Below are 25,382 nucleotides of genomic sequence, written 5' to 3' on the forward strand. Positions count from 1 at the left end.
GGATAATTATTCAAAGGTAATGGGTGTTCCCTCTATTATTCCTATTCTTGCAACTTTTCTGTAAGTTTGAAATTATTTCCAAATAAAAAATTAATAACAAGTTTTTAGCCAACTCTAGAATAAACATTAGATGTCCCACATGAAGTGATGTAAGTCTTTAGTGGCTGACATCGAATCAATTACCAAGGACCATTTCTCCTGGATGGAATGATCCCCAAGTTCCAGTCCCATCGAGATCCTATGATACCTGGTGAAACTTCTGTCTCCATGATGGTGCCCGCGGCAACTACCAAGTAAATAATGGTTGTATTTTGAAATGGAAGACTCTAGTTTTGGTTGCACATGTCTCAGCTCTCTTTATTTAAAGACAATGCAGAAATGAATGAAATGATACCTAAGGGTCTCGAATGTAAGGTGAAATGACAGAGGTCCCCAATGCAATGATACGAGACCTGGCATCAGCCCCTGCAAGCTCTGCTCAGTCCCCTTTCATGATGGCTGCATACTCCTTCTGGTGTTCAACCAGCTTCAGGAATACTTGATATTTCTTGTCATAATATCTGTAGGAAAAAAATAATCATGTTGAATGATCTCAACAAAACTGTTGTACAGCTTCCTCCGAGGTTTAGAAGAACAGGAATGTGTCTGTTACGGTTTTGCAGACACTTCCCACTTTTTGGATACGGACAGCGCCCTGAGTCATATGTTTCATACCCACTATCTTTAACATCCATGGGTGAATCCACATCTCCATTTTAGAGGTAAAGGTTTTAATCTGAGAGTTGCTCAAGGAGGCAAATCTAAAAGAGTGTCACTAAAAATGGGCAGAGCTGGAATTCAAACTCAGGGCTACCTGATGTTAAAGCCTCCACTATAACATAGTGAAAAACCCAGGGTTGACACAGGACTTTTCACATTCTCAGCTTCAATAAGTATTTCATGTATGACTACTCCACCCCTACTCCAGTTTAGTGACTGGTTTAAAGTCATAGCCTGCCCAGAGATGAGACTAAGCGTTTTAATCACCCTTTGCAGATTCTGCACCTGTATTTCCTTTGCAGACTGCTTTATCTGGGAGTAAAACCCCATGAAAACATGACTAATGCCTCTCCTGGAGCTGCACCCTGCCTTCCAGGCATCCCACAGAGGACCCTGCTCCCCTGTACTCTCTGGCTGAGTCTTCAGATGAGACATGTTAGAACTAGTGCTGCCCATGAGTCAGACAGCAGAGCAGCTGAAGCTACCTTGGCATCACAGTCTTCAAAAGGACAATAGTAGCTAAGACCAGTTATACTTGCAGATGGCAGCTTGGCCCTTATTCCTTTTTGTTGGGAGAAAGGGGTAAGGGGTTAATGAAACCTGTCTAACATGTCTTGGTAGATTCTGAGTTTCTTTGAAAAGAAGTCTTCATGAAGGAACTTTGAGGCAAGCTTGGGAATTGGGGGTGAGAGAGTGTAAGAGTAACCCTGGACTACACACAGGGACTTCTACCTGTAACACACAGGACTAAATGGATTAATAGGAACACAACCCTCCCAGTCCCATCCCACCCCCCATCCCTAGCATTTCTACTTTAAGAACTCTGGTAACTGAAGAGCTGTGATGGGGCCAAACACAGGGTTAAGAAGTGGACTGGGTTTGAATCTCAGCTTGGCCTCATTGCTAGTTGTGTGACCATGGGTATTTTACTCAATCTGTTCGTTCCTAAATGTCCTATTTGTAAATGGGACAGCTCTCAACCTCAGACAGCTCTTTACCTCAGACAGCTCTCTGCCTCAAGAGAGCTGTTATGTGAACTAAATGAGGTAATATTTGAGAAGCTCTTAGAAAAGCACCGGGATCATAGCAAGTGATATCAATGCTGGCTACGGCTACTCCTTAAAAACTAACGTTCCAGTATTATCTTCAATCTCACTATATGTAGGTTCTACTAAAACTCGCTCTATGAGCCTCCAAATTTATTAACCACAGAATGATTTGGGGAACATCAGTTTGCTTCTTCTAATGTTACTCTCTGACAATCTAATGTCAATAATTTTTTTCACTATATGAGATGGATTTTCTGACTTTGGGGAAACTTCTAGAAGGGAGCTTGGGTCAGTGTTCCTTCTCAAACACTTGAAGATTTCCAGCTTTAATACTGAAACCTTCGCAGCAACTTTGTACAGTGGGAAAAGCATTGGCTTTTCAGGCAGAGAAGCCTAGGTGATTTTGGGAACTTCTTTAACTGGTCTGAGTCTGTTTCCCTGCTGTTAGAGGGATGATAACAGTACCTAATGTCATAGAGTGACTGAACTTTAAACATGAACATGAACATGAAGTACTCTGTAGGCTGTCAAACTCTTATACATGTGAGCTAATGTTCTCATATCCTAGCATTCTGAAATGTCAAGAGATGGATAGACTGTTACTCAGGCATAAAAAAGAATGAAATAATTAATGAAATTTGCAACCACATGGATGGACCTAGAGATTATCATACTAAGTGAAGTCAGAAAGAGAAAAATACCATATGATATCACTTATATGTGGAATCCAAAAAAATTTATACAAATTAACTATTTACAAAACAGAAATAGACTCACTGACATAGAAAACAAACTTATGGTTACCAAAAGAGAAAGGGAAGGAGGGATAAATTAGGAGTTTGGAATTAAAATACATCCACTACTATATATAAAGTAAATAAGCAACAAGAACCTACTGTATAGCACAAGGAACTATACTTAATATCTTGTAATAAACTATAATGGAAAAGAATATAAAAAATCTATATATATGTGTGTGTGTATATATATATATACACACACACATGTATGCACACATATATACAATATCTGCATAACTGAATCACTTTGCTATATGCCTGACACATAGCACAACACATTATAAATTAACTACACTTTAACCAAAAAAGAGAGAGATGGATAGACTATATTTTCCCTTTTTTATACATGGCAAGCTGAGGTCCCAAGGCACTTCTTTCCCTGTGCTTTTTATTTTTCAATCTTTTTTTATTGTGGTAAAATATACATACCACGGCTTCCCTGGTGACTCAGATGGTAAAGTGTCTGCCTGCAATGTGGGAGACCTGGGCTCGATCTTTGTGTTGGGAGGACCCCTTAGAGAAGGAAATGGCAACCCATTCCAGTACTCTTGCCTAGAAAATTCCATAGACGGAGGAGCCTGGTAGGCTACAGTCCATGGGGTCGCAAAGAGTCGGACACAACTCAGCAACTTCACTTCACTTCACACATACCACGATATTGACTGTTTTAGACATTTTAAACTGCACAATTTAGTAGTATTAAGCACATTCATATTACTGTACAGTCATCCATCCATGGAACTGTCTTCACCTTGCAAAACTAAAACTCTACCCATTAAACAGTAACTTCCCTTTCTCTCCTTCTTCCTAGTCTCTAGCCACCACCTTTCTATTTTCCGTCTCTATGAATTCGACTATTCTAGGTCCCTCATGTAAGTGGCATGCTATTCTAAGTCGCTTCAGTCATGTTTGACTCTGTGCAACCCTGTGGACTATAGCCCGCCAGGCTCCTCTATCCATGGGATTCTCCAGGCAAGAATACTGGAGTGGCTTGCCATTTCCTTCTCCAGGGAGTGGCATGTAAATGGAATCATACAATATTTGTCATTTTGTGACTGACTCTTTTCACTAACATAATGTCCTCAAGGCCCATCCGTGTTGCAGCATATTTCAGAATCCTATTTTTTTAAGGCTGAATAATATTCTATCATATGTACATACCACATTTTCTTCATGTATTCAACTGTCAACGGACACCTAGGTTGCCTTCATTCAGCTACTGTGAATAATGCTGCTATGAACATGGGTGCATAAATACCCAGAAGTGGAATTTCTGGGTTATATGATAATTCTATCTTTAAATTTTGAGGAACCACTGTATTATTTTCCACAGAGGATGCACCATTTTACATTCCCACTAGCAGTGGGCAAGGGATCCAGTTTTTCTGCACCCTTGTAAATAAAAGTGAAAAGTGAAAGTGTTAGTTGCTCAGTCTTTGTGACCCTATGGACTGTTGCCCGCCAGGCTCCCCTGTCTATGGACTTCTCCAGGCAAGAACACTGGAGTGGGTAGCCATTCCCTTCTCCAGGGGATATTCCCAACCCAGGGATTGAACCCAGGTCTCCTGCATTGCAGGCGGATTCTTTACTCATCTGAGCCACCAGGGAAGCCCATACTAGCTATTTTTTACTTTTTTGACAGTAGCCATCCTAATGACTGTAAATTGGTATCTCTTTGTGGTTTTGATTTGCATTTCCCTAAAGATGAGTGATGTTGATCTTTTCATGTGCTTACTGACCATATATTATTTTTGGAGAAATGTCTATTCAAGTCCTTTGCCCATTTTTGATTTGAGTTGTTGGTTTTCTTGTTGTTGAGTTTTAAGAGTTATCTGTACATGGATATTAATCCTTGATCCTTCCATCTTAGATCTGTGTGGCACAGACCTCAGTGAGTGTTCTGTTCAGACAAGAACGTGATTTGAGTCAAGGAGATGTTGAGAGGGGCCCAGAAGAGAACCGGCTCTCTTTCCACTTGCAAATCTTCGGGCCACCTGCAGATGGTGCTAGAGCACCGTGTGTGGCTCCCTCACGGAGGCCCGCTCCCAGCTGACAGCAAGAAACCAAGGATTCTTCTCAAAAGAACACGTGGGATCTACTCAAAGAACTGAAAAACAGGCTTTCCTCAAAAGTCTTCGGAGGGTCAGTGAGGAGATGGAACGAAGAATCTGTTTCTAATTTCAACAAAAGAGGGATGTTGCTAGCCCAGGGCTCCCACCGCCACGGGGAACTCAGATCTCTCCATGTTCTGGCATCGAGCTCCCGCAGGTATTTAGAGAGGGGTTTATATTCAGGGGATTAACAGCTCCCATTTGGAGATCTTCTAAGAAAATAAAAGGTGGATGGCTTTCTCCATGGACCATTCCACTCTGCTTTGGTGGGACCAGCACCTTTTCCTGTCCATTACATAAGGTAGAATTTGCTTTTATGTCTTAACCTCAAATACTTTCCTAAAACGATAAAAGCCACTGGCACAATTGTTCCTTCATCTCTGAACTGACAACCAGTGAGTCAGTATAGGTTCTTTTCATCTCTCAAATGGATTGTTGAAAAGTTTTTCATCTGGTCTCTCTGCTTCTACCCTTAGGCCCTCTCATGCATCCTCTAAGAGGATCTTTCTAACATCTGCATCTGAACAGGTCCCACCACTCCTTAAAATTCACTATCTCCATTCTGCTGGTAGGATGAAACCTGAGGTCCTTAGCTCTCTCACAGCTCCCTGTGAGAGGAAGCCTCTGTTCCCCCTACACCCAGTTCCACTTCCCGTCATCTCCCATCTCATACTTTGCATTTCAGGATTATGAGTTGTTTAGAGTTTCCTGAATATACGATGCAGTTCCCACCTTTATAACTTTGCTTTGTTATTCCCCCTACTGACAAAGTTCTTTTTGGTTTTGGTTTGACAATTTCTTTTAGGCATTTAAAGTCAGGTAGACTTAACCTCCTCTCAAAAGCTTTCCCTTACCCCTACAGGGTCAAATTTTCTTCTGCTTTGGGTTACTTTATCACCTAGTAATACTTTTATTATATAACATACCTGTTTGTCCTGAAGTGATCTATTATATAAATAAAATTGTGTCTTACTCTCTTCTAAGTCCTGCCTAGATGTCAAAGAGCATAATGGCTTGAAGACAGGAGGGACTCAATAAATAAGTGTTTTGTGAATTGCAGTTAAAATATTAATCAAAGTCATGTTGGTCTACTGTATAGCACAGGGAACTATACTCAATATTTTGTAATAACCTATAAAGGAACAGAATCTGAAGAATACACACATGCACACATACACGCATGCATATATATAACTGAACTGTTGTATGCCTGAAACTAACAGGATATTGTAAATCAAATATACTTCCATTTTAAAAGAAAGTCATGTTGTAACCCTCAAAGTCATGTAATGCAAAGGCAAAGGGTGGAGGAACAGATAGATGCTACTGTGCGCGAAGACGTGAGATTTCCATTTTAGGACAGATGAGACCAGATTTGCTGTTAATGACCTAAGGAAAAGAACATTGATTTGAAAGTTCAAAAGTTAATATCTGACCCCCAGATCTGGCCCTTCCTAGCTCTGTGATCTTAGGGAATTGAAAACGACTTTACCTTTCTGAGATGTAGTTTTATCAACTTTTAAATGAAAAGGCTGGCTTGCTGACCCCTGTGGTTTATTCCAGCTCTAGAGTTGCATGTGTCTATTGTTTTCATTCCTCAGTATTATGCATAGAAAACATATAAACTTACCTTTTATCCTCATGTCTAGGAAACACAACTTTTCCCACTTTGCTCATTTTTGCCATTGCCTCCTGTCAAATAGAAAACAGAACACAGCTAAGTTGGAAAGTTGGGACCTAAGTGAGGCCTATCACAGGCAAAAACATGTTAATGAGAATTTACTTCCCCTTAAGAGATTCAGTGAGTTCCATTTTTTTTTTTCAACTTAATTTCTCTGGTGTTAAGATTAAAACCCAGTGAATATTAAAAGTTACATCTACCACCACACAGCTTGGGCTTAATAAATGATTGCCTATCGAGACTTCCAGTGCATAAACAACCTGGAAGGCAAAGTACTTTTGTGATGGCTCGCAGGGGGTTATGGGAGGGAACTATTTCCCCTTCCCATTGCCTGGACATGAAGGCCTGAGAAGGCAACATAATCTGCCACTGAGCCTGTTGTCCACTGAACTCACAGAAGCCACTCTGCACCCAAACTTTAGGTCCGAATATTTAAGACCTCTACATTTCACTTTCAGTTCTTTTCCCAGTAGTCTCTGCAACTGTGAGTACAGATGTGAGACCTCTGGGCTGAGTCTAACAGACTCGACCTCAGGACATTCTTGTCTTTACAATGGGGCAGGGGGGCAGTCAGCAAGTTGCAGTGTCTTGGGTAGACATGGTCGGAAAGAACAGCAGCAAGATCAACCACAGATTGCATTGGCTCCATTGTATGAATGGAGAGGTCAGGTTTCCTTGGGTGGTCTCCCAATGTTGTTAAGTTCGTGGGAAAGTTAGGGGAGGAGAGTGAACCCATACTTTGTGGAGTCCGAAGACTTGACTTTGGGAGATTGCAAGCAATAGCATGACAAAGCTCCTCAGAAGAGGTCCTGTCTTGGGAACAGCTGTAGAACCCTTATTGTTAAGGATGTAGTCATTCTGGGGTCACATGTGTACAACTTCTTACTCTATACATGTATTAATTACTCACTATGTACCAGACACTGCTAGGAATACAGATTTGTGTAAGACACGCTCTATGGCCTACAGAAACTCACATATTAGCAGAGGAGGAAAGAAATGTAAGAAGCTGGCTACCTCACAGAACGTGAAAGGCCCTGGGTATCTTCAAAACATGCCCAAGTGTTTCCTTGAACATCCTTACCACTTGTGATTTATTTATTCACATACACATACATATGCATCTATATAATTCTATAAACATTATGTGTATTATTTATCACTAATTCTTGTGTGACAAGTCATGTACCTACTAGTTTATATTCCTTCTCTGCCTCTTCATCCTTCGTTCTAACCAGAATGTAAGCTACATAGGCTGGGAGATATGTCTATTTGCTGCTTAATCTCAGTACCTAGAATATTCATAAAACATATTGAGCCCCTTCCACGTGCCAAGCACAGCATTCAATATATATGGAAAACAGAGATGAAGAATAAATGGTCCTTTCATCAAGAAGCTCACCATGGAATGGAAAAAACATTTACTATGATCAAAATAGAATGTGATAAATACCATGCTAGAAGCAGATAAACTTCTTTTCAATAGTTATTCAAGGATCAAGAAACTTAATAGCTTTTCATCTACTAATCACTTACACATATTTTCAATCTGGCAAATACGTTCTACCAGCTCTTTCCCAAGGATGCCAGGGACATTCTGACTAGTTATCTGGTTTCCTAGTGTTCAGTGGTTTTAAAAGTGCTGTTTGGGAGATCAGAGATGCTGAGAGTAGGAAGCCCACTGACAGAAGGAAAAAAAAACAGCAGTCTTACTAAGGAGGAGGTTTGAAAAATTACGAAAAATTATTGAAAAGGGAATCAAGGTGAAAGGATAAGAACCAACAAAGGGCAGCCTAGGGACATTTTGTAAAAAAGCATCCATATCTTGGTGTGGTCACTGCTGTTCCACTTAACAAGAATATTTAAAGAGCTCTGCTCACCCCAATGTATGTCAGAACATTCTCCTTCAAAAACTGAATTCTGATTTCCTTTAAAGCAGGTCCCATGTGTTGCTGAGATGGTCGCAGTCATCCCCCCACCAACTTTGCCACTAGGTCTCCTGTTTTGGGCTTGCTTCTTCCTTCACATGGTGCTCTGTTCTGCTCTGCCTGTTTTAGGGCAGATTTGCCTGCTCTGAATCTTGAAAATACCCTGGGGGAATCCTCAGCATTGGGCTTTGGCGTTAGACTTGAGCCGACATTCCAAGACTGCCTTCATGGGTGGGATCCAGGAAACTTGTGTTATATAAGAAGCATCATAAATGTCACTTCCCTTCCCACCGTAATAGATGTGTAGACACAAGACAGATAGCAAGGAATTCTTTCTTCCTGTCTTCATGTTACTTTTGCTTATTTTTAAAATAAATGTTTGAGGAATAAAAGCAATACCAAGAGGTTATTTTGTTTCTCACAAAAGTACAGATTTAAGACATTAAGCTGAACTCAGGTATTGATCCCACAGAAGGTCTTCCCTGACTCATCCTCACTGCCTGCCTCCCACCTAGAATGAGTTATCTGCTACTGTAGAAACTTGAGCTTCCATCTATCATAGCATTTCTAACACAGTACCACAATTTTTTGTTAGCACATCAGCTGCCCCAACTAGACTCCTGCTCCTTAAGCAGCAACTGTTTTAACTATTTCCACTGCCAAACTCAGCATCTGGTTTATTATACCTGCCCAGCAAATGTCTATGGGATGAATGAACTTAAGGACCATACATGTGAAGGAATGTTAAAATGGAAGTTTTGTCTGAGAGCTAAAGTTGACAGATATAAGATACCAAAGTGAGCTGGAAACAGACCACCCTGAAAGGGTAGCTGAGGACCCATAAATCAATTCTGAAACCTTTCATCCATGTGGAAGGTCAGAAAAAGAAATGGAATTTTAGGAGGGAGCCATGTGTGGACTGAGCATCAGGGCTCCTTCCAGGGAAGGGGGTGAGAGCATGGTTTCACTGACATCAACTGGTATCTGGACACATGTCCCTGAGGTTGGGGGACAGGGTGGGCTGAGCGTACCTCCTGTCTGGAGGAGAAGTGCTGGCTGGCAGCTTTGGTGTAGAAGTGAAGGAGTGTTGCCCTGGGATCAGCCAGTACTGCCAGTGTCTGTCAGACTTCAAAAGGCATGACTGTTTTCTACAGACTCAAGGTGGCCACAGGTGAGAGGGCTTTGTGGGTTGTCTTAGATCCTGGCCAGTATGACTATCTAATGAGAGGGAGCCTGCTACAAGGACAGAAAGCTCAGCTCAGCACTCTGTGATGACCTCCATAGTTGGGATGGGGGCGGGACGGCAGGGAGGTCCGCGCGAGAGAGGATATATGTGTACAAGGAGCTGGTTCAGCTCACTGTACAGCGGAAACTAACACAGCATTGTAAAGCAATTATATTCCAATTAAAAAGAGAAAAAAGAAGCTTGAGGCAACCAACCGGATTTTTAAGGAATTAAAAGAGCTACTAGAATAGAGAAGGACAAGGACAGGATACAATGAGATGTCTACAGAAGTGGAGAGTCTCCCTAAAAAATCTGCAATGGAGCCTAGCTGTAAACACATTTTCAACTTAGCACAAAGTCCATTTATGACAGTGCTATTCAAGATAAGAACTTTCCTACACCCCTTAACTCTCTTCCTTTCTAGCTTCCAACCACCTCTGAAGAACAAGAAGAAAGCTAACATATACTTGGAGAGAAAGTGAATGAGGAAAAAAAGAAGAATCTAATCACAGCCATCTCTTCACATCTCCACCAGTCCTGGCTGGAGGAATGAGGAGCTCTCTTATCTTTAGATGAACATTGAAGTGATGAGCATCATATATTTCTTGGTATTCTAATGTTGGAATTTTGGTTATGTCTCATGACTTACATGGAGAAGGCAATGGCAACCCACTCCAGTACTCTTGCCTGGAAGATCCAATGGGCGGAGGAGCCTGGTGGGCTGCAGTCCATGGGGTCGCTTAGAGTCGGACAAGACTGAGCCACTTCACTTTCACTTTTCACTTTCATGCATTGGAGAAGGACATGGCAACCCACTCCAGTGTTCTTGCCTGGAGAATCCCAGGGACGGGGGAGCCTGGTGGGCTGCCGTCTATGGGGTCGCACAGAGTCGGACACGACTGAAGCGACTTAGCAGCAGCAGCATGACTTACAGCGACCATGAAACCCATATTATCTAAGTGACTTTCTGCTTACTTAAGAAACTAATGGGGCTACCAAAATTTTTAACTAGGGCAGAGAGAAACTAGCTAAAGTGCACAGATATAAAGGGACAGTGAGAGGAAAAAATACAGTTGTTTTTCAATTCTGTCTCAAAAATTGTGTTTTATGTGCATAATAAACAATAGATGAAAATACATTAAAAAAATCAACAGGTTCAAGAGCATGAGTGGTTAGTTTTTTAGTGTTCACTTGTTTTTTCTGTCTTCACTTGATACAATGGCATAAAGGGATTTGATCATTTGAAGGAAAATAAAACAAAACTGCACTCTAAAAAAAAAAGTTATGCTTCTAGAGGCAGTCAAAATGACTTGTGCTCATTCTCCTCTCTCCTGGGAGGTAGGGCTCATTAAGGGTACTTGACACAATATGGAGAATACCCAGAGAATTGGTGCTGTCATCAGAAACGGCACTGCTGAGTTTTCCCATTTTTCCAAATCATTAACATAAAACTGAAACCTCATGAACCCACTGGCTGCAGTAAATCTGGAAATTACCACAGCATAACAATATGAATTTATTATGGAAATGCTGACACGTGCTAAATATAGTCACCCCCCACAATATATTTCTGTTCAAAAGGGTTTATTTGAAGTTGGCCACAAAATTCATCCTTTTTGTCAGCAGGCAAGAGCTGGACAATCTGGATTTGTAGCACGCTACCCTCTTTGTTGAGGAGTCTAGACAGAAACAACGAAGACAGGGACTTTTCTCTTTCCTTTTTGCCCACACAATGAGAGCTTTTGAAAACAAAATATTTGGTAAAATCGCCTTTTAATCACTTCTTTTCTTTCTCTCTATAAGGCCGAGCTATAAATAAACCATGAAAGTTCACATTTGATCGTCACTTCTGTAAGAAAAAATAGGAGCCCTGTACCAGGGCCGTGAAAGACTGCATTCATGGGGTATGACCCTTCCCTGCCGTGTCAAGGCTGAGATACCAGTCCGCACACGCAGCCCACCACTTCCCTGGGAGCAGCACTGGCAGCCACCAGGCCTGTGTAGGCCCAGGGAACTCCCAGTTCTCACGTGTCCCAGACTGGCTTGGGAGCCACCGAAGGGCTGCAGGCTACACTGGGTGAGGTACCCAGGGAAGTTAGGTTCAAGAAAGGAAGGCGCTCATCAGCACCCACAGAGAAGAAGGGGATTCCGAGAGTGGCAGACAGAAATGTTGGCAATTTGGGGAGCAGGGGGTTTGATACTTTCCCTCCCACCCAGGAGAAGGGGAACAATGACCTTAAGACTTTGGGAAAGCTGGCAGGTAGTCTAGACTTAGGCACCAAACTGCAATGCAAGTTTGGCAGTGTGGAGTCATGGTCTACAGGGAAGAATAGCCACAACCTGGCCTGGTGGGAGCTATACTGTGACTCCCTAAAGGCACATGTCACTGAAAGTCTCACGCTTAACATGGTCCAAGCACATGAGTCCACAGTTGCTTGGTTAATGTTGGCTGAGCTGCTGAATGAAAGGGTGGTGATATTCATGACAGAGGTAATGGAAGATCACCTAATGGTGTTTCTAAAATAGTATACATGCACTCCAGGGAGTGCTGGAGATGATCTACTAAGATTTCAGAAGAAAATATTGGAAGTGCTACTTATATGACTTTTAGTCTGAGGAAATTAATTCAGCTTTAATATGCAGATTCTCACCAGTTCCAAAAGTTGGTCTGCACATCAGTCATGAATGAATAAGATGTGTGAGGTCTCCTAAAGGGACGATGAGAGTGCTACACCACCACAGTTGACAGCAGGGCACTCCATTCTGTGTCCCCAGCTTTCAGGGGTTTGCTACATGTCGTCATTTACATGTTCCAGGTTGGTAGGTTTATGTGCAAGCGTGCGTGTGCAGTTGCTAAGTCATGTCTGACTCTTTGTGACCCCATGGACTGTACAGCCAGCCAGGCTCCTCCATCTATGGGATTTCCCAGGCAAGAATACTGGAATGGGTTGCCATTTCCTCCTCCAGGGGTCTTCTTGACCCAGGGATTGAACCCGTGTCTCCTATGTCTCCTGATTAGCAGGTGGATTCTTTACCACTGAGTCACCTGGAAAGCTAATAAGTCAGATAGAAAAAGATAAAAATTGTATGACATCACTTACATGTGGAATCTAAAAATTAATACAAATGAATTCATATGTAAAACAGTAGAGGACAAACCAGTGTTTACCATTGGGGACAAGGAAGGAAGGATGGGTAAGATGGGGGTAGGAGATTGAGAGAAATAAATTATGTACAAATAGATAAGCAATAAGCATATACTGTACTATTGTACAGCAGAGGGAATCAGTCTTTATCTTATAATAACTTCTGGAGTATAACTGGTAAAAATACTGAATTACTATGCTATATACCTGAAATTAACATATCATAAATCAACTATACTTTAATTAAAAAAAGAAAAAGAATACTGTTTGATATATATAGAGGCACATACAAAATCATTTAGAAATCATCAATAATCATTTAAAAAAATCATTAAAAACTCATCTGGCCATAGACAGTGTAACTTCAGATATTGCATAATGTTAATATGATGATATTACTATAAGATAGTATCTTATTTCAGCTCTATTTCAGTTTTATGTGTAAATAATCTACAAGTACAGTAGAATATGTATATGCTTTTTCATAAATAAGTTTCCATGTATTTAGCATGTAAGTTCAATTTTGTTTAAACTGATGGAGTATATGAGCCAAAAAGCAAGGTGTCCATTGGCCCAGCAGTCAACTCCCATGGTTGTTGCTAGGTTACCAGTTCAGCCAAGATATTGCAGGTGCTACTTTGTGGAGAAGGAAATGGCAACCCACTCCAGTATTCTTGCCTGGAGAATCCCATGGACAGAGGAGCCTGGTGGGCTATCATCCACGGGGTTGCAAAGAGTCAGACACGACTGAGTGACTTCACTTTCACTTTCTTTCACTTTGTGCTGTGCATTGTACTAATCACTTCATGTACATGACTCTTTAAATTCTCAAAATGACTATGACACAGGTATCATCATCTGTCTTCACTTTATGGACCAAGAAGTGAATGGAGAGAGTATGAGGAATTTGCCTAAGGTAAGAAAGCAAATATGCAGTAAAGCTAGAATTCAGACCCACCTCTGACTCCAGGCTTATGCTTAGCCCTACACTCAGCCGTGACCCTCCTATCCTCCTTGCAATACAAAAACCTGGCGCTTGAATCCCCTGGTGGTGGTGGTTTAATAAGTCGTGTTCAACTCTTATGACCCTGTGGATTGTAGCCTGCCAGGCTCCTCTGTCCATGGGATTTCCCAGGCAAGAATACTGGAGTGGGTTGCCATTTCCCTCTTCAAGGCAGCCACCAAGGGAAGCCTTGAGTCCCCTGGTCTTGAGTTCAAATCCCACTTCTGCTGCTGATTAGCCGTGCGATCGATGTGTGTGCATTTGTGAGACACACCAATACAGAACACTGTACCTTCTTTCAAAGATGCTGACACATAGTTCTGAAATACATGAATCTGCCTTCTTGAGGAACTCTGACTCATTTTACTGGAACAACAAGTTCACATGCTAATGTGTGGGCTGAGGCACATGACCCCTCCGTAGAAAAACAAAGTATAGCAATGTGATTTTCCTCCAGCAAGTGTTAAGAAATGGCTCGTTGTTCTTCTATTTATTTTGTTTTTCGTTTTGACACACTCATCTTTTGACCTGCACCTGGTATTCTGTGTAACCTCCATGACAACAATTGAGAAGCAAGAAAGGATGAGAGAAAGGAAAGTAAGTCTTCATCACTAATCATGACATAAAGACTCACACCTCATTTATAATTTTAAATACATGGTATCAATCTACCTACCTGTACCTGAAATTATATTGTTAATTTATCTGCATCCTTGCTTACTGTCTATTTCTTCCTTGGCTTTCACACCTACTCCTTCCTTGTGAACCTAAGCTCTATGAAATCAAGGTCGTTGGCTTTCTTATTCATTGATGTATCTGTAGCTTTTAGGAGGATGTTAGCTGAAGGTTATTTGAAAGTATACACTAATTAAGTCTGTTCTGGTGAGGCACTGTGTATCTATATCCTGCCTCATTTGATGCTCACAAACATTCTGTAATGAAGGACTTATTATCTAAATTTATAATGAGGAAACAGAGGCTCAGAGAGGTTAAGTGACTTTCCTAAGCTAGTAGATGGATTAGCTAGGATTTGAAACTTGCTTTAACTCATGAATAAGACCAGGCCTATTCCTTGACAAGCTCACAGTTAATAGATCTCCAGCATTAGTTCAAGACAATTTATCTTGCTCTGATGACTTTAAGGCCCTGTAAAACCCTAAAAGCTTGCTTTCTCCACCATCAAAGACAAATTCAATTATAGTTATGACATTGTGCTCACAAAGGCAGGAAGATTCGTTGATGTATGGAAAGACTGTTCATATTAATTTTGGAAGCAAACAAAATTATTGCCAGCTGTATGACCCGAGTAAGGCTCTAGCCCTCCCTGGGACTCACTTTCCTTATCAGCAAAATAAAGGGATTGGATTAGATTATTTCTAAAATCTTTGCCAGCTTTGCAATCTGTTGCTTCCATGTACATGTCTTTTTTTGATTAACTCTCAGTTGACAAATGAACCGGTTGCTCTCAATGGTACATTTTATTAGTTGTTTTTTTTTTTTTTTTTTAACTAGGTTCACTCTAAGAGAGAATATACCTACTGTATTTCCCCAGCAAGGTATAGCCTCATTCCAACTCAGTCATGCAATCATGGCAGAGGGGAGAGGTCCCATAATAGGTAAGGATACCTACCACTGTGATATTTTGAGATGCAGTCCTAATACAGGGCCTGGTAGCAAAGGGGTTGGGCCCTTAAATGAATAGTTGAGTGACTAGTCATCCTACTTACATTGGTTTGACTTGGCTCTTATGAGTTTTCTCAAGGGCAAAATATCAAGCTTCTTGCTAAAAGCATCATATTATAGACTCAAAATGGCAAGCTATCACCCATTTAATATGTTATTGACTGAAAAAGAAATGGTCCTGCTGATATTTCTAGCTGAGTACTGCAGTGAGCTATAACAGAAATAATACTAATAACAATAACTCAACAACAAAAATAATAATGGCAGCTAATGGCCCAATACTCTATACACTTTGTTGTTGCTGTTGTTGAGTCACTAAGCTGTGTATGACTCTTTGAGACTCCACGGACTGTAGCTTGCCAGGCTCCTCTGTCCAGGGAGTTTTCCAAGCAAGAATACTGGAGCCGGTTGCCATTTCCTACTCCCTCCAAGGGATCCTCACGACCCAAGGATTGAACTCATGTCTCGTGTCTCCGGCATTGCAGGTGGATTCTTTACCATGGCGTCACTTGGGAAGCCCCATTTAACACCTTACCTACTTCACATCCCCAACTGAAAGATGAGGAGACAAACAGTTTTGGAATTCTATTCTTAACCATTCACTGTGGAACAAAGGCTTTGGTGATAAAAGAGACCATAATTCAAACCCTAGCTCTTTCATTTAACACTCTGAGTCTCAGTTTTAAAAATGGGAATCTTAATACCTATTTTATAGGTATATTGTTATGAAATAAATGATTAAAAGCATAGTTGTTATTATTACTACTACTATTTACCCATCAACTGAAACAAACCTTATTTTCCCAGAAGCTTTATTAAAAGTAAGAGTTAACATGTATCGCTAATACTTGGATATGTGTTTCCGGTTGGTGGGGTGGGTAGATTAGGGAAGGTGGTGGATGTCAACAGTCTCTGGCTCCTTATCATCATTTCTGGATGACTGCTTCTTCATCTGCATGCAAAAACCTCCACTCTGAGTTTTATGCCACCTAACAATAGAGATATAATCATATTTAGTTCCCCTGCATCTCTGTGCTGTCATCATTAGCCTCTTGCTGATGTCAAATGAGCCTAAGGCTTAGATCTCATCTCCCTATCCATCTAGGGGTTTGTCATCATCATGTAAGACTTCAGCATCTGTTTATAGGACCCATCCAATGCTTGAGTCTTGTGGTTTTGAAGTGTTTTCAATATTATAATTGCCACTTTCTGACTTCAGTTGCCCATTAATTTAATCTTGTTCGCCACATCATTCCTATCAAATGTCTTCCTCCACCTGTGGTTATTGCCAGAATCTCAGTCCCTTTTTTGAGTCTATATACCTCTTATGACTGATTTCTTCCTTATATAGGGGTGAGTCCCCGTCCATTAAATCAAACACTGATCAATAAGACTCACTACTAATTATCTTTTATTTGTCAAATTCAATTGATACAGCTAATCCACAGACATTCCTTAGCTAGAATATGCTTCATTTATGACTGTAGGAGTAAAACAAAGTTTAGGAAGGAGTGGGCTGATGGGAGATTGCAACTTGAGAAAATACAGGATCCTGAAAGTTCTCAGGGTCCAAACAACTTCGAAATTTACACTTCCTGTTTCAAAGCTAATTTTGTATTGTGAAGATTTTTTTGGTCAACAGATCAGGCATCATAATTGATAGCAGAAAATAAAAATGTGATGGCACTAACATTTTTTTATGTTCCAAATCTGATATATTTATTTTATTCTACTCTGTTGTAAAACCAAAAATTCCCCCATTGCACAGAAGCCAATATCCTATAAGATCATGAAAAAGTGGCGTAGGACATGCAAGACATGATGAGCTACAAGGGATGTTGGGTAGTTACTAGTCAATTTCTCTGTGTTTAGGTTGGTAAATAACCAAATTTTCTAAGACACAGGTATTTTTCCATTTATCTTGACCTCCACACTCCTTAAAGCTCCATGTTTTAGATTTCCAACTCTCCTAGATCAGAGTCATATTAAAAGTGGGGCATGCACATCTTGGTCTAGCCTTTGGGGTTGGGCTTAGACTGCTTTATGGTACAGATGTGCTTCCGGCTATGCCAGAATGCATTTCAAACCTACATTAGGAGGACAAAGACAAGCAGAGAGGATGCATCTGAAACCAGGAGTAGAGGAGGCCGAAGATGTCAGCAAAGCACCAAAAGCATGAGAAAGCCTGGAGGGAAACTGAGAAGGAAGGAGATAGCAGAGATACACAGAGTGAAAAAAGCATGGAAGGCAGGTCCAGGATAAATCACATGTGTCCTTTTAAGTTGGTTTATAAGCTTTTCTTGTGTTCCCAAAGCCCCCTCTATCTTAGCACTTGGCACACAGTAGGATAAATGTCTGTTTACTTATATGTTTCTTACACTAGACAGTGAGAGCTCAGAGGAGAGAGGTCATTAATTTTACCAGTATCCTCAACAATTGATATAATGTGACTTTTCAATAAGTAGTGTTGAGAGATTGAAAGAACGAATGAGTAGATAGATCAATGAATGAATGAATCAGGGACGGGATATCTGTATAAATCAACTTTGGGATATCCCTCAATTGTACTTTTTGGTATTTCCTGCTAGGAAATAATATTCTTCACTTTCAGATATCACATAGTTAAGATCATGGGCCCTGGACTGCCTAGATCAGAGCCTTGGCTCTTTTAACTGAATGGCTTAGGCAATTTAATAACCTCTTTATGCCTTGGTTTACTCACCTGTAAAATAGAAACAAAAGAAGTAATTACTCATAGAGTTAGTGAGACAAGAGAAAATGCATACAAACCATCTAATTTAGTGCCTGGCACAAGTAAGAGCTAAAACATTTGTTATTTTTATAAAAATCTCCACTATCTCCACCCCAGCACTATATATCTTATATTGTTTTCTTGAGCACTACTATTTAAAGACAGCACTTCCTCATCTTCTGCTACATGTGACATGCTGCCTGGGCAGGGGATTGATAAAGAGCATGGAATGAAGGCATTGCTCAACCCTGAATACCAGCTGATGCCTCTGGTTAATGCGGGGAAGGAAGAAGGACAATGAGCAGAATGGGGCCTGTAGGCAATAAAAGTTGTAGGAGCTTGTAGGTTTAGAATACGGAGTTTATTTTTGGGTTGGACTTCCAGGCCTTTTACATAAAACAAAGAAAACAACAACTATGTCAGCTGTGTTTATGAACATGAGCTTGTGCTGGCTTTCTCAAAACATAGGGAATTCAGTCTACTTCCCTCTGTTTACTAAGTTATTGACAAACACATGATGTACTGGAAAGAAGACTGAGCTGGAAATCAGGAGGCTCTGGTCCTGTATGAACTCAGTCTGGGCTCTGTAATTTTGAATGAATTGCTTCCTTTCTTTGGATACTAGTTTCCTCATCTCCAAAACGAGAAGTCTGAGCCAGATAATGTTTTACTGTTCAACAAATAGTTATTGAGGACCCACTGTGTGCCAGACATTACACTAGGCACTGTGGATACATAAGTGAATCAGATGGCTCTGATCCTTGACCTCATGGAGTTTAGAGTCTATTAGAAAAACAAAGAAATTATGTGAGAGCGCCAAATGGAGACAAAACTAGTTTGGGGGCTTAGCGAACTATCTGAAGGTTCAGAAGGACTTGGGCAAATAGTTAAAGAATATTGATGAAGAGGGTCCCAGGCTGAAGAAAAGGCATTTTTGCAGGTCCCAAGTCAAGATAATATGGTGCATTCAAAGAACTAAAAGAAGTCCAAGGTGGTTTGAGTAGACAGAATGCTGGGAAAGAGTGAAAACAGACAAAGCTACAAATGAAGGCAGGAATAGGTTTTGGGGTGGCCTTTTAAAATCATGTTAAAGGTTTCTGACATTATGCCAAAGTCAAGGGGAAGACACTGAAGACTTTTAAGCTAAAGCACCCTATTCAAGTTTGTAAAAGATCACTTTGGCAGATGTGTAGAGAATGGATTAGAGTGGTAAAAGTGGCTGTAGGGAACCCATTCAAGAGGCCCTTGGAGAAGTCCAGGTGAGAGCTGATGGTGCTTGGACTAGGGTGGGACTGTGGAATTAAAGCAAAGTGGAGAATTAAAGAGATACAACGAGTAGTTTAGAAAGAGACCAGGGGACACCAAAGTGGAGGAAGAAGAAGAGGGTGGGCTCCGAATGTCCTTGAGGTCCTGGCAGAAGTGATTAAGTAGATGTGGTACCACTACCGATAGTGCCATGTCCTAAGCTAGCGCCAGTTTTGCAGGCAAAGGTGGAGATGCTGAGTTCAGGTTTGAACCTGTTTAAATTGAGATGCCTGTGAGACCTTTAAGTGTAGATGTAGAGCTGCTTGCATTTCAATAGAAAATGAATCCTTATAAGTGGATAAGAGGGACAAAATCTTATAGAAGACCAACACAGAATTCTAGGTAGAGGAGAGAGAGGAGCTGACAAGGAATCTGGAAAATAGCATTAAGAGCATCTCAGTAGGAGCAAAATTAAGAAAGTATGCTGTTAGTGGGAAAGTGTTTCCAAATAAACTTATCTATGAAACAGAAACAGACTCACAGCCAGAGAGAACAGACTTGTGGTTGCCAAGGGGAGGAAGAGTGGGTGGGGGGGGAATGGATTGGGAGTTTGCAGGTAACAAGGTCCTACTGTATAGCACAGCGAACTATATTCTGTGATAAACCATAATGGAAAGGAATACAAAAAAGAATGCATATATATATATTTATATATGAATAATGGAGTTACTTTGCTGTACAGTAGAAATTAACACAATATTGTAACTCAGTGATACTTTAATCAAGTTAAAAAAATAAGAAAAGTGTTTCAGTGAAGCGAGTACGCCATATTGCAAAATGCTGTTCAGTGTAAAGCAGGGTAAGACATGGAAAGTCCTTTGTGCTGTCTGATGACCTAGGTTAGCTTTAGTGGCCTAAACGAGAATGATTCTGATAGATTTGTGGAAGAGGAAGGCAGATTATCCTTGGCTGAGGAGGGAGGTGGTGTATAAGAAAATCATGACAGGGCTTCCCTGGTGGCTGCGTGGTAAAGGATTCTCCTGCCAATGCAGGAGGCATGGGTTCGATCCTGATCTGGGAAGATCCCACATGCCACAGAGCAACTAAACCCCTGTGTCAAAACTACTGAGCCTGTGCTCTAGAGCCCACATACCACAATTGCTGAAGCCCGCATGCCTAGAGCCCATGCTCAACAAGAGAAGCACCCCAATGAGAAACTGGTGCAGAACAACTAGAGAGAGGCCCCCACTCACCACAACTAGCGAAAAGCCCGCATAGCAACAAAGACCCAGAATAACCAAAAATAAAGCAATAAATTTATTTAAAATAAAGAAAATCATGACAATGATGCTGGCCACTTTTTAAAGCATTTTTGACTGTGAGAGGCAGTAACTGGAAGGCTGATAGGGAGAAGAAAAGATTTTAAGATGAGAATTTGTGGTAGCACTGTCCAATAGAAATAATGTGAATTCTGTAAGTAATTTTAAATTTCCTAGAAGCCATTTAAAAAAGTGAAAAGAAATTGGTGAACTTTATTTTAATGTCCTTTATTTAACCTATTATATCCCAAATATCTTTTCAACAATATAAAAATTATTAATGAAATAGTCTATGTTCTTGTATTCATACTAAATCTTCGAAATCTGGTGTGTCTTCTATACATTTCAGCTTGGACTGACCACATTTCAAGTGCTCAGTAACTACGTCTGATGAGTGGCTACAGTGTGGGACAGCACAAGTTTAGAGCAGGTTTAAATGCTGATGAGGAGTTAGTATGGAAGAAGAGGCTAAATATGCCAGAGGAAGAGATCAATGGATTATCAAAGGTAGTGGGAGGTGGAGGAGCTTCTGTAACAGGCGGGGTGTCTCTTCCACTATACCAAATGTAAGGGAGCAAAAGGCTGCATTTGGATGTAAGCAGTGGTGTGCTGATAAATGCTCAACAATTGGTTCTATCAAAAAAAAAAAAAAAAGGCTGTGATTCGTAGCACTGGGGTGTAAAGACTTCCACTGTGGCTGATTTCATCTGGGAAAAAATGGAAACAGTGAGAGACTTTATTTTTGGGGGGCTCCAAAATCACTGCAGATGGTGACTGCAGCCATGAAATTAAAAGACGCTTGCTCCTTGGAAGAAACGCTATGACTAAAGTAGACAGCATATTAAAAAGCAGAGACATTACTTTGCCAACAAAGGTCTGCCTAGTCAAAGCTATAGTTTTTCCAGTAGTCATATATGGATGTGAGAGATGGACCATAAAGAAAGCTGAGCACTGAACAATTGATGCTTTTGAACTGTGGTGTTGGAGAAGACTCTTGAGAGTATCTTGGACTGCAAGGAGATTGAACCAGTCAACCCTAAAGGAAATCAGTCCTGAATATTCATTGGAAGGACTGATGCTGAAGCTGAAGCTCCAATACTTTGGCCACCTGATGTGAAGAACTGATTGACTCACTGGAAAAGACCCTGATGCTGGGAAAGACTGAAGGCAGGAGGAGAAGGGGATGACAGAGGATGAGATGGTTGGATGGCATCGCCTACTGTATGGACATGAGTTTGAGTAAGCTCCGGGAGTTGGTGATGGACAGGGAAGCCTGGCGTGCTGCAGTCCATGGGGTCACAAAGAGTCAGATACGATTGAGTGACTGAACTGAACTAAATGTGATGTCACTGAAAGTGAAGCTGGGCAGAGATGCCCACAGTTGCCTCCTGGGAGCAGGTGAGAGTCAGCTTCAGCACACCACTGGATATGAGAAACAGGTTTGACAGTAGGTGTCTTTCTAATGGCTTTTATTTTCTTTTTGAGGTAGTTGGGGGTTGAGAATAAGTGGGAGGTCATATGCCTGAATGTGACAGGAAAGACAGGGCTGGGAATGGAGAAGATTTGATATCATGTTGCAGAAAATTAGAGACTAATCTGATGTATTAGTCTGGTTCCTGTGAGGAAACAGATGGACAGTCACACTGGGTAACTGAAGTAAAGCTTAACAAAGGGTTTGTTTTAAAGAAGGTTTAGGAAAAGACTAGCAACAGTGGAGAACCATTACCACCTCCTGGCCTGAAGCAGCAAGGGGAGGGAGTGATTCCATCACCTGGAGAGAAGATGGGAAGAGGCAGAGAGCCACCTGCAGGAATTGTGGTCTATGGTATAGACGCATGGTAGATGGATCAGCTAAACCACGGCAATTCAGCAAGGAGGGAGCTGGGCAAACAAACAGCTCCATCCACCCCTCCAGGCTCCCTCTGATGCCCAGTGGCCAAATGCAGCTAGAAACTAGAGGGTGAGGCAGGCTGTCTGGGGATCATTCATACATAAAGTTAGAAGTCTGCCTTATTGTTGTATGTGTGCATGCGTGAGTGCTAAGTCGCTTCAGTTGTGTCCAACTCTTTGTGACTATGGACTAAGCCTGCCAGGATTTTCTGTCCATGGGATTCTCCAGGCAAGAATACTGGAGTGGGTTGTCATGCCTTCCTCCAGGGTATCTTTCCAACCCAGGGATCGAACCCAGGTCTCCTGCAGCTCCTTCACGGCAGGCGTATTCTTTACCGCTGAGCCACCAGGGAAGCCTTCTATTGCTGTATAGTGTTTCCCTATAGTGTTCAGTGGCCTTCAGGCAGGCATAAGGTCGAAAGCTGGATTCATCCTGGATTGGGATTTGGTAAAAGAAGAACAAAGGGAAAAAGTGAAAAAATTAAATAGTCATAAGGAGATTGGTCAGACTGGTCAGCTGTAAGGAGAGAAAAGGGGTAAGAGGAAAGGAAAGAAAGTCCCCAGAAAAAAAAAAAAAAAAAAGAAAGTCCCACAACAGCCTTTCAAAGCACATGTTAATTCTGTTTTAGAGACAAGGAACAAGAACTAAAGAGTGGCCTGCCTAAGAAGTAAGCTTAGTTAGTGGAGGAGTCAAGAGACAGGTCTGCCAAGTGTGCAGACAGTTTCTGTACTGCTGGTCCACCTACAAGCCAAGGAGTGGTCTGATTGATTTGGGGAGAGGGGGTATACTTTCATGTTCATTTAAACTCTTCATTGAAACCAAAATATTATTGGAATTTTCCTATCCTGTATATATGAACTCATGCACACTGGAAAACTAAGACGCCCTTTGGTTTGTCATTACAGATGCTCACTACCAAGGGACAAGTTAAGAGGCGGGTGAGGAATGTGCATGGGGGTCTGTGATGAAACAGAAGTGGTGTTACGCTCTCAGGCAGGCTCTTTTCTCCAGTCTGCATCTGCTCCTGTCTCGCCTCGGGGCAGTACCTGACTAGGTTACCTTCTTCCCTACACCCAGTGGGATGGGCAGAGGGGGCGAGAGAATGCCATAGGATTCCCCCTGTGCGTCTGGTTCACAGCTATAACCCATGCATACTCCTAGGGGCGTGGCCTGTGACTAACGCTTAGTGATTACAGGGTCAAAGGAACCTTTCAAGGACTGTATTTCTGTGTCAAATATTTCATGGTCTGACAACAGGATAAAAGATTAGAAATAAGAATTCTCTAATTGCAAATTCTCTCTAATTGGGAGAGGTACACAGAAAACACTGGAAATAGCTAGACTGGAATTTCTGTGAACTTGGAACTTAATCTCTCTTGGTCCGTTTACAAAATCTCCTTCTTTATAAAATTTGGCCAATACCTAAATGGATAGTTGTAAAGATTAAAGGAGACCACGGGTGCAAAGCTCCTGCCTCATGCAAGAACTCAGCTAAAGTCCATTCTTCCCACATTCCTGTCCCTCTCTGGTCCTTTTGTTATTTAATTCTTTCTTTCATTTCCCACAATTACCACTTTCTTCTGATGCTTTATTCCATTGACAGAAGATAGTGGTGGTTTGCCTACAACTTCCCGATCAAGATTACTCTAGTTTTGTGTTGTTTTGTTTTGGTCACTTTGGGGCCTTGGTTTGGGTCTTGGTGACCTCAGGTGACCATTCTGTGGAAACCATGGCATTTCAGATCATGGCTTTCCCTCCATCTTTGAATAAACATCGAAAGCTTTCTTTACCTTTTCTTGCAACTCTCATTTGCCATCTGGTGCCTGGTTTGGCTGCATCTGTGTTTGCTTAATGATTTCAGGCGAAGACTGAGTTTACATATGGGAAGAAGGAAAGGGCTTTGCTTGATTTCTTCCATATGTTCATTTATTCATATATTATGATTTTTGTAATCTCACCAGCACAGATCCCTTCAGACAATCCTTACCCTGTTCCTTGGAGACTCCCTTCTTTGTGTGTTCAGCTGGAAGTCTCTGTGAGAACATGTTTGCAATGCCCAATACCTTTGGCTTACTTACCCAATACATAGAGCTCGGCATGGCTTTTAGACGGGGACAAAATCAGTGTTCTTGAAAGTCCTTCCTTTTGAATGGAGGAGGCCTATTTGGCAATTCTGTGGAGTCAGGAGACCTGGGGTCTAGTGTCTGCCCTCCATCTCTAACTGGTGTGAACTCAAACAAGTTCTATAACCATCTGGTCCTCAGTTTGTTTGTCATGTATCCAAAGGCTCAGGTTGGGTTTGCTCTGACACCTAAGAGCCTCACAGCATCCAATGTTCCCTCTTTTGTTTCTCCTCTTCCTCTGGTACTAGGTCTTTGACTCTTACAGATGAGGATGTGAAGTCCCAATGTGTGTTTTCCCTCTTCCTAGCTCCCAGGTAGAGGTATGTATGAGGGGGAATCCAAGAAAGGCATTTCATCTTCTGCATAATGCATGACTGAAAGAGGATGAGCTCTATTTCTTATTTTGTAAAAAGTCACTGTTATTTCTTTCCCTACAGTACACCTGGGACTCAGCTTAGTGCGATGGAAAGAGCAGATCTAGGTTTGAAACCCATCTTCACCAGCCTATGGACCTGGACAATTTTCTTAATATTCCTAAGTCTTAATCTTTCTTCTCTGTAAAATGGGAATAATATCTACCTCATAGGGATTGTGAGTAGATAGTGAGTTCAGTTCAGTCATTCAGCTGTGTCTGACTCTTTGTGACCCCATGGACTGCAGCACGCCA

At 41.4% G+C, this 25,382-nt stretch overlaps 1 protein-coding gene across 10 annotated transcripts in view; it reads right to left on the bottom strand.

Moving 5' to 3' along the window:
- Positions 1 to 330: 330 nt before the first annotated feature.
- FGGY (FGGY carbohydrate kinase domain containing) overlaps positions 331 to 25,382 on the bottom strand; it is a 487,533-nt gene continuing 462,481 nt past the window's right edge. For 7 of the 10 annotated variants that reach the window (XM_043876054.1, XM_043876057.1, XM_043876055.1 and 4 more), the window contains 2 exons: positions 6,350 to 6,411; positions 331 to 560 (listed from right to left, as the gene is read on the bottom strand). In XM_043876054.1, coding sequence (XP_043731989.1) covers positions 479 to 560; positions 6,350 to 6,411 — 144 coding nt within the window. In that variant the 3' untranslated portion in view covers positions 331 to 478. Of the gene's footprint in view, positions 561 to 6,349; positions 6,412 to 16,207; positions 16,375 to 21,951; positions 23,025 to 25,382 lie in introns of those variants that run through there. The other 3 variants (XM_043876063.1, XM_043876062.1, XM_043876058.1) reach the window with 3 other exon arrangements.

Source organism: Cervus elaphus, chromosome 20 (genome assembly GCF_910594005.1).
Source record: "Cervus elaphus chromosome 20, mCerEla1.1, whole genome shotgun sequence".
In the NCBI taxonomy this organism is placed as follows: Eukaryota; Metazoa; Chordata; class Mammalia; order Artiodactyla; family Cervidae; genus Cervus; species Cervus elaphus.